The sequence below is a fragment of the Cyprinodon variegatus genome, unplaced genomic scaffold, assembly GCF_000732505.1.
Source record: "Cyprinodon variegatus isolate N-32 unplaced genomic scaffold, C_variegatus-1.0 Scaffold683, whole genome shotgun sequence".
NCBI lineage: Eukaryota > Metazoa > Chordata > Actinopteri > Cyprinodontiformes > Cyprinodontidae > Cyprinodon > Cyprinodon variegatus.
The window spans coordinates 278,997-288,666 of record NW_015151136.1 but is presented as its reverse complement, the minus strand read 5'-3'; the positions used below and the strand labels follow the sequence as shown (position 1 = coordinate 288,666).

General features: G+C 42.0%; 1 protein-coding gene across 1 annotated transcript; it reads left to right on the top strand.

Moving 5' to 3' along the window:
• Nucleotides 1-7,638: 7,638 nt before the first annotated feature.
• LOC107097304 (duodenase-1-like) lies at nucleotides 7,639-8,939 on the top strand. Its single transcript, XM_015394403.1, has 5 exons — nucleotides 7,639-7,716; nucleotides 7,793-7,940; nucleotides 8,016-8,148; nucleotides 8,331-8,588; nucleotides 8,670-8,939. The coding sequence occupies exons 1-5, from the start codon at nucleotides 7,659-7,661 to the stop codon at nucleotides 8,820-8,822; spliced, it is 750 nt and encodes a 249-aa protein (XP_015249889.1). The 5' UTR covers nucleotides 7,639-7,658; the 3' UTR covers nucleotides 8,823-8,939.
• Nucleotides 8,940-9,670: the final 731 nt, after the last annotated feature.

The window sequence follows — 9,670 nt, the reverse complement described above, 5'->3', positions numbered from 1 at the left end:
ATTACTGTTTATATATATATATATATATATATATATATATATATATATATATATATATATGTAAACTATAGACCATTTTTCAAGGCTGCACTTTTTAAAAAGATGAAATTGTCCATAGAGCTGTTCCGAGTGAAATTTCTTTTTGTTTTACACTTGTGTAAACAAAATGACAAATAAAACTAAGTCTAAATACTTCAGTTAAGTCAGTCTAACTATCTTAGTCTAGCTTATGTTTCAGGGCTCCTTCTCTTTTCTTAAATCTGAGGGGCAGCCCCTTCTCCATCATTCTCTGCTCAAACCTGTGAATTGAACAGCTGCTAAAAAGGCTGCTGCTTTCCCCCACTTTTGCTAAGATGAAGTCATTTGCTCTCTCATCTGAAAAGGACAAATGGAAAACTTAGACTTTTTTCAAACGTCTGTAGGGGCCTAAATAGTTACCTAAACATTTTTTCCATCCCATTTGTGTTTTGACCCATGGGGGACCATGCATCAAAAAGGTAGAGATGCTAAGAGATTGATAAAAATTGATTCACTGTTAATTTTTCTCAACACCAACAGGGTATTGTAAAGATTGTCTAACCTTAGCAGGTCACAACATCTCCAGAGGACAAGAAATGATGGGCAAGGGGGTCCACAAAAACAGTTGATGATGCATTATAACTTCTTATGATAGATCTTATTGAACTAACCTTATGTGAATGAAAGAAATATTGCTTTTTGATGTAGATATGTTCTCAAAATGAATTGAAGCCTACCATTTTGCAAATGGAATATTACAACACATGCTGAAATGCATGGGGGGACCGGAGGGTGTGCTTCAATTACAGAGGGATCACACTCCTCAGCGTCGCCGGTAAGGTGGCATGTCTGTGTCCCCTCAAACAGAAAGGTTTGCCCCATTTTAACCTAGAGAATGACAATTTGCATGTTAAATATATATATATTATTATTATTATTTTTTAATTGCACTTTTTTTTTCAACTCTGCATAAACCCATGATTAATATCTAAAGAGCTTAGAAGGCCACATTGTGTAGAGTGTTGCACACTTATATGATGCAACTGAGCAGGAAGGCTTTTTGTGAAACTTATAGTGGTTAGTTATATAAAAAAAGACACATAACCTTGTGAGAATAGCAGTTGTTTGGTCATAGCTGAAGGTCATTAAAAAACCACACAGTGGGGCAACACAATTCTCAGGAAATTGTTTTAAAGAAGTTTACACAAGACTTTCAGCACAGTCAATATGTGCAACCATGCATGTAGCAACAGAGAGCTTAAAGGAATAGTACACCCAAAACATGATTAGCCTTCATTTTCTACTCACCCCCATGCTGAACAACACTCTGGAGTACTTTTTTGATATCTCAAATGCATCTGGAGATCTGGGAGGCTTCTTGCTGTCTGCTGACATTCAAATAATGGAGGTCTATGGCGCCCGAGGCAGAAAGGTCCATAAAAGTCCACAAAAAACGTGTCAATATTCCTCCATACTGCTCGTCCAATGTATTCCAAGTGTCCTGAGTGGGTAGCATCCAGAATTTACTCGAAACGAAGTCGTTTAGAATGTTTTTAGAGCATAAACAGTAGTGTATAGGATTTCCTGAAAGGGCGCACGTGCGCGATCACGACGCTACGGAAGCCGGCAGACCAAACCAGCGCATTCAGCTCGGCAAAGAACTCATGCTCTTCCTCAGACATTTTTCTTTCGTTGTTTCTTTCTTTGCACAGGTAAACAGCACATTTCTTCTTCTACGCTTGCATTATCGGCAGAGCAGACGCTGAATGTGCACTTTCATCTGGTTTGATCTGCCGGCTTCCGTAGCGTCATGAACGCGCCGGCGCGCGCTTTCAGGAAATCCTATACACTACTGTTTATGCTCTAAAAACATTCTAAATGACTTTGTTTCGAGTAAATTCTGGATGCTACCCTCCCAGATCTCCAGATGCATTTGAGATATCAAAAAAGTACTCCAGAGTGTTGTTCAGCATGGGGGTGAGTAGAAAATGAAGGCTAATCATGTTTTGGGTGAACTATTCCTTTAATGGAATGGACTTGCATTAAAATGCAATTAAAAGTCTGAAATAAACAAATGTAAATAATAAAGGTACAAGACTGTTGAGGCCAGGCAAAACTTTTAGATGTGTCCATTTCCCTTCACACCTGAAGCAATTAGACTACCTCACCAGCATTCACCTTTGTAGAGCTTTGTCACTGAGCCTAACTTGAAACAGATCTCTATTTGAGATCTGAGGCCTGGAGTGTAAGGCCACTGCCCTGGAGGAAGGCGGATCTATTTCTGGAAAGGTTTATGAAGCCTCACAATGCAGTGGATAAGTCTGGATTAATTTTGTCCTTTTTTCACACAGTTAGATATTCAGGGAAATTGATTACAAGGAGAAGCCCATACCATTTCATCCAGGCAGAACTCAGGTTGGCCAGCTAAATCATAACATAAACTTTTATGATCCTTCCATTAAAACAAATCCTGATCTAGAAATAATAGGAACTGGGATTGAAGCAAAGTAAGGAAAGTTTATTTTTATGCCATAGTTCAATACAAAGACTCTTTGAAGTGCTTTACATGAATTAAACTAGCAGGAAAATAAAGGCATATAAATATAAAAAACATAATAAAATCAGGTAGTAAAGCAAATCAATCAGTTGGATCGGACCATAAATTAATAATCCCTCATTTAATAGTTTGACTCCATCAGTCAAAGGCAGCTCTAAACTAACAGGTTTTTAACTCTGACTTCAAAGAACTCAGGCTTTCAGCTCTTTTCCAGTCTTTTGGGAGTTTGTTCCAGATCAGTGGAGCATAGATGCTGCTTCTCCATGTTTTTCCCAAAAAGTTCAAAAACAATCCACTGGACATTGCTTCCAAGCTTAAAGACGTTTCTCTTCCCATCCAGGAAGATTTTTCAATTCAAAATCGAGCTGAGGCCGAGGCTTTATAGTAGGGGTGTCAAACTGGGTCCTGAAAGGGTCGGTCGCTACAGGTTTTCTTTCCGACCAAACCATAGCACACCAGACTCCATTATCATCAAGTCATCATGTTCAGATTGGACTCACTTGATTAGATGGCTGGAGTCTGGTGGGCTATTGCTTAGCTTGAAAGGAAACATGCAGGCACACGGCCCTTTCTGGAACCAGTTTGACACCCCTGCTTTAAAGCCTTGTTTCTGTTTAGAAAACATGCAAATAGAAACAGACAAATGGGTCCACCCCTTTGGAGTGGGGGTGGTTTGGCTTGTTTGTTAGCCTGCAATGCCCCATACCTGTCTCTGTCTCTGAAAGGTGGGTTGTTAAAGGGAAGTGTTGGCCTGGCTGAATAGGCGAGATGTTTTGGTCACCTGTGAAGGGGTTTGGGCTGCGATGATAACGGGAAGGAATCAATTCTACCTCAGCTTTGTGGGTTTCTGAAATCTGGAATCTGACTGATCTGTTGTGAGCATGTAACCAACGCTCTGATGGGCTCATAGTCACCTGCTGCCATTGGGATGTAAAGCTGAGTGTCGTCTGCATAGTGAAGGTAAAGAGATCGTGTAGATGTTGAGTAGGAGGGACCCCAGAATGGAGCCTTGAGGAACCCCACATGTGATTTTTCTGGTCTCTGATTTAAAAGTCCCTGCTGACATATAGAATTCCCTGTCTTTAAGTAGGATTTAAAAAAGAAAATGTATTTCTATTCAGTTTATTTCTATAGCTCCAGTTTACATCATGTCATCTCAGGTGACATTATAGAGACAATTCAACCAGATCATCCAGTCAGATTGATTCAAAATGTTCTATCTAAGGAAAACCAGCTGATTGCATCAACTCGACTCTTTAGCAATCCCTCACACTAAGCATGCTTGTAGCGACAGTGGAGAGGAAAAACTCCCTTTGAACAGGAAGAAACCTCCAGCAGAACCAGGCTCAGTGTGAACGGCCATCTGCTGAGGCCCACTGGGGTTCAAGGAGACAGAAGCAGCCATAGAAAAAGAAGCATAGATACAAAAGGCAACTGTCAACCAGCTCCACAGGCGGCCCCGTCCAGGAAACACACAGCCAGGCAGACGAGCTCCGAGCCAGCTCCCATGCCAGAGGATGAAGAGAGCTACTACTATGAGAAAAAGCAGAGAGAGCAGAACGTTAGAGATTGAACTAACAGATTCTGCAGAGTGGGAGAATAGAGATAGAATGAAGCAGAATGATGAAAAAGGGGTCCCTATGTCCTCCAGCAGTCTAGGCCTATAGCAGCACAACTATAGAGATAGCTCAGGATAACCTGAGCCACTCTAACTAGAAGCTTTATCAAAAAGGAAAGTTTTAAGCTTAGCCTTAAAAGTAGACAGGTTGTCTGTTGGGATCTGGAGCTGTACCACCTTCCTCCAGCAGAGTGCGCTGTGGGTCCTCCAGAGCTGGAACCTTCCAACACACCTGAGGCGCATCTCCTCATCAGAAGTCCAGCCCTATATAACCTGCTTCCAGACCTTGCTTCGACGCTGCAGTGTTGACCTAGTTTGGTTAGCGACCTGAGCCTTGAAACCTGAGAATCTTTGCTATCTCTTGATGAGATCAGATTCTAATTCTTCCTTGTTTTTGCCTCACAGGAATCCTGTCTCTACCTGAGGCTCTGGATGAGCTTAACCTGCCGTGATTGCCCTTGTGAGCCAAACCTGAAGACTCCTCTGTGGATTCCCCTGCAGCTCTTGGCTAAGAGCTGGAAACTCAGATCAAGGTCTGCCCTCAAAGTCAGAAGCAAGACACTGAAGCAATTATTGGACTTTGCCGAACAAACAGTCTCTGGACCCAACAGTTCTCTCTCTCAAAGTGAAACCCGGACTCCTTCAAGGTATTCTTCTGAAACATCAAAGACTCATAACTCATCAGCTCGTTTGCTAACTGAACTATCATCTCTGCAGACTCCAGTGAACCTGCCCCCTGACCAGTTCCAGTTCCTGTGCAATATTCATGTGCTTGTGAAACAATAAACTGTTAAACTTTTTATCCAGCCTCCGTGTGTGTTCTGCATCTTGGGCTAGCTCTGATACCCATCATGACAGAACACTGTGGCCAAACACAAAGCCCAGCAGATCACCTCCGTCGTAGGCTTGAGGAGCAAGACGCTCAGATCCATGGACAATCACAAACCCTCCGTGAGTTACATACCATGATCGATTATCAAAACCATATGCTTCAAACATTTGCTAGCTATGTGAGCAGTGCTAACGCCGCGTCGGCGGCACGTCCAGTTCCGGATCCACTTCCGCCTCTAAGGTCACCAGTAGTGACGTCATCTCCTGAGTTCCGTCCTAGTCTTCCCTGAAAAGTTCTCAGGTAACCAGAAAGACTGTAAGGGATTTTTGTTTCAAAGTTGTCTAATTTTTGAGAACTCTCCTGGCAGTTTCCCTACGGATAAGAAAAAGATAACTTTTATTTTGTCTCAACTCACTGGGCGAGCCCTCGAGTGGGCGGAGGCTAGATTCACCTCTGAGACCAGTTTCAGACGAACTTTTTCTGAGTTTGTTTCAGAATTCTCCCAAGTATTTAATCAGGATTCTGATCAAACTATTGACTCACGAGCTCTGCTGAATTTAAAGCAGGTAAATACCTCAGTAGCGGATTTTTCCATCAATTTCCGGGTCAAAGCCGCAGCTGGAACGAATGTGCTCTCAAAGGTGCATATTTTAAGGCATTGAATGACAATATCAAGGATGAACTAGCTACTCTCGACGAACCTGCTAGTTTGGAGGATTTAATCCGCCTAACTATTAGGTTGGACAACAGACTTTGTGCTAGAAATAACTCAAGACATAAGAGTCTAAATTTTTCTGTGTCAACCCCTGCATTAAATAATGCTTCTGTTTTTTTCTGGATTTACAGAACCCGTTTCCAAGCCAAGGCCTAAAACCCAGACTCTATCTATGCCTGTCCAGGTCTCTCATTCTGATGGGATAGAAGCCGAACCCATGCAGGTTGGACACACAAGGTTAACCCCTGAGGAAAGACTACGATGTTTCAGGGGCAAATTGTGTATATACTGTGGTGAGACTGGCCATTTCATTGCCTCATGCCCTGCTAAGTCAAAAGCCGGGGCCCGTCAGACTCCTCAGTTCCTCTGACGGGCCATCTGAAAACTGAAAAGTCTCCTCATTTGATGCTACCAGCCACTCTGTTTTTCTCTAACCAAAATCTCACCTTGTCTGCCTTTATTGACTCTGGTTGTGAGCGTAATCTTATAGATTCTAACCTGGCTCTGCAGCTACAGATTGAAACGACCCCCTTAGCTAAGCCTCTCAGTGTCTCTGCTATTGATGGAAAGAGATTCCATCAAGTTACCCATCAAACACAACCTCTAGAGCTGTTGATCTCTGGAAATCATCGTGAGATGTTAACCTTTTTTGTTTTTCCTTCTGCATGTTCTCCCTTGGTGCTTGGTTTTGAGTGGCTGGAACGACATAACACCCATATCAACTGGGCTGAATGCCACATTGAGTCGTGGTCGACCTCCTGTCATGAAACATGCCTTCGTTCTGCAGCTCCCGCTGTGCAGTCTCCTAGAGGTAGGGGGGAGATGGACTCTCCTGACCTTACTTCTGTCCCTTCCGAGTATCATGATCTGGCTCCTGTCTTCAGTAAGGTCAGTGCTACGTCTCTTCCACCTCACAGACCATATGACTGTGCTATTGAGCTATTAACTGGAGCTCCCCTGCCCAGCAGTAGACTTTATAAATTTTCCAAGCCTGAACGTGAAACCATGGAGAAATACATAAATGAGTCCCTAGCTGCTGGAATAATCCGTCCATCTTCTTCTCCTCTGGGTGCTGGTTTCTTTTTTGTGGGCAAGAAAGATGGTTCCTTAAGACCTTGTATAGGCTACAGAGGCCTAAACCAAATAACTATCAAAAATAAATACCCACTTCCGTTACTAGCATCAGCCTTTGAACCAGTTCAAGGGGCTACTGTCTTCACCAAGCTCGACTTAAGAAACGCATATCACCTTCTCAGGATAAGAGAGGGTGATGAATGGAAGACAGCCTTTAAGACCCCTTTGGGCCAGTTTGAGTATCTGGTTATGCCTTTTGGTCTCACAAACGCTCCTGCATGTTTCCAAGCGCTCGTCAATGTTGTCCTCAGAGACTTTTTGAATATTTTTGTGTTTGTATACATACTCTGATACCCATCATGACAGTGTCTGCCTCACGGACTAAAACTGGTAGTTGGTTCCATACTACAGCAGGATTTTGAATTATATTCTGGATTTAACTTATAGAAAATAAAGAGAAGCTTGCTGATGTTTTTGGTAACTGGCTAAGTGCCACTGAAGTTCAGTCATATAATGGCAGCAGAAATTACAATCACCACAATTTGGGCCAACTTGCCACAAACACTGAAGGACTAGATATAATCAACTTTATCAACTATTTCTGTCTCATAGTTCCAGTTTTTTTGTCTGTTCCAATAGGCACATAGGAAATGTCTGTGTAATATTTTACCTGCAGGATCTTTTCAATATGAAAGTTTTCAGCGTCTGCAGCCTTGTAGCGTTGCTTTCTTTGTGGTCACTTTGCGTCATATTTTTGCATATTAGTGTAGGTGTTGACTCATTAAAACAGTATAAAAACCTCAGCCTGTGGCTCTCTAGAGTACATCCTTGAAGTGCTGGCAACATGCATGCTCTTGGTGCATTGCTGCTTTTCCACCTTGTGATATCCCTTGGACAAAGTGGTAAGAAAATATCTGTTATTTTCTCTCTGACCGACTAATGGTGTAGCTGATCTTTCATTTCAATTGATTATTTTAGTTCATGGGAGCAAAATCATAAATGGGCAAATAGTTCCCAAAAACACGATGCTGTACATGGTCTCAGTGCAAAGCCGCAACCGCCATATTTGTGGAGGATCCCTGATCAGAGAGGACATTGTAATCACAGCTGCACACTGTGAAGCAGGGTGAGTTTGGATTATTCTACTGTCTGTCTGTCTGTCTGTCGTGCTTAAAATGATATCAAACATCAATCAATGCAGCCGTCCTGATTCGGTTCTACTGGGGAGCCAGAATCTCAAGAGTCGAGACGTGATAAGGGTTCGCATTAAACAGAAGTTCATGCACCCAAATTATACGTCTGCTTTCCGTGGGAAAGACATCATGATCCTCAAAGTAAGTGGAAATCTCAAGTAAGGTGTTCATGATATTTTCTGTGTATTTGTAAACTTGTGTGAATTCTGCTGTTGCTGCAGGAAGCAGAGCAGAAAGCCCTGTTATTTTAACCTCTTAATGCCTGGTCTAGGAATACAATCAAGGTAAACGTTAACACTCTTTTTGTTCTGGTGTCTTTCAAGTTGTCTGCGAAAGCTTCTTCAAAGGGCAAGCACGTCCAAACCATCCCACTTCCAAAGGCTGGTACAAAACTTAGATTTGATCAGATCTGCACTGTGGCTGGATGGGGTTTAACTGAGGACAACACTATTGTGGACGTTCTGAGATCGGTGAAACTCTCTGTTGTATCTCAACGTGTCTGCCAGTGGAGATGGAATTTCAGACTTCCTCCTAATGTGATCTGCGCAAGTGGAAACGGTCACATAAAAGGCGATTGTGATGTATGTTTTCTTCATTTTGAGGATGTTAGATCTCATGTGGTGAAAGTCCAATAAACTCAGTAAATGTCTTTATCTTCACAGGGTGATTCTGGAGGCCCTCTGATCTGCAACGGTGTAGGTATGGGTGTTGTATCATATGGAGCAAAGGGCTGCCGTGCACCATACGCACCCAATGTCTACACAGATGTTTCCAAATATATCGGATGGATCAATGAGATTTTGCAGAAGAATTAATTTAGTTTCTAAACTTATTACACAAAGCTTTTCTCCGTATACAATATTACAGCTCTTATTTGAGTTGCTCTGTTAGCTTCCGCTTTTGAATTGCATAGATAAATAAAACAAAAGGCATTTGAACACTGTGTTTTCTCTTTTCTTTCTTAAGAACAACACAAATATGCTGAAAAAGTATGAAAAAACTCCTTCCAAAAAGTTCAAAAACAATCCCCTGGACTTTGTTTCCGAGATTGAAGATGTTTCTCTTTCCGTCCAGGAAACTGTCTGATCTACTTTCTATAGTTCTAGTGAGGACGCAGGCAGCAGCGTCTGGATCAGCTGTCTGATCTACTTTCTGAACAAACGTTGTCACTCATTACCACAGTTTCCGCATTTAACTACAATTTGGTTTTCATCTAATTAAAGGAAGGCCATTTTAGTTTCCTATGCGCACATTATTGTAACTTACCTTAGACTAGGTAACCTAAGCCTATAAATCTAATCAGGCCAAATTCTTCTACTCTCACTCCCACCTGGAGGCCTCCTAAATGTGACCGTTCATCATGGATAAACCAACCATCCCAATCTACCAAACATTCAGTCACAGTAGAGGACTATAAGAAAACCCCATTTTGAATCTGACAATTATCATTACTAACTACTTAAAGGAATAGTACACCCAAAACATGATTAGCCTTCATTTTCTACTCACCCCCATATTGAACAACACTCTGGAGTACTTTTTTGATATCTCAAATGCATCTGGAGATCTGGGAGGCTTCTTGCTGTCTGCTGACATTCAAATAATGGAGCTCTATTGTGCCCGAGTCAGAAAGGTCCATAATAGTCCACAAAAAACGTGTAAA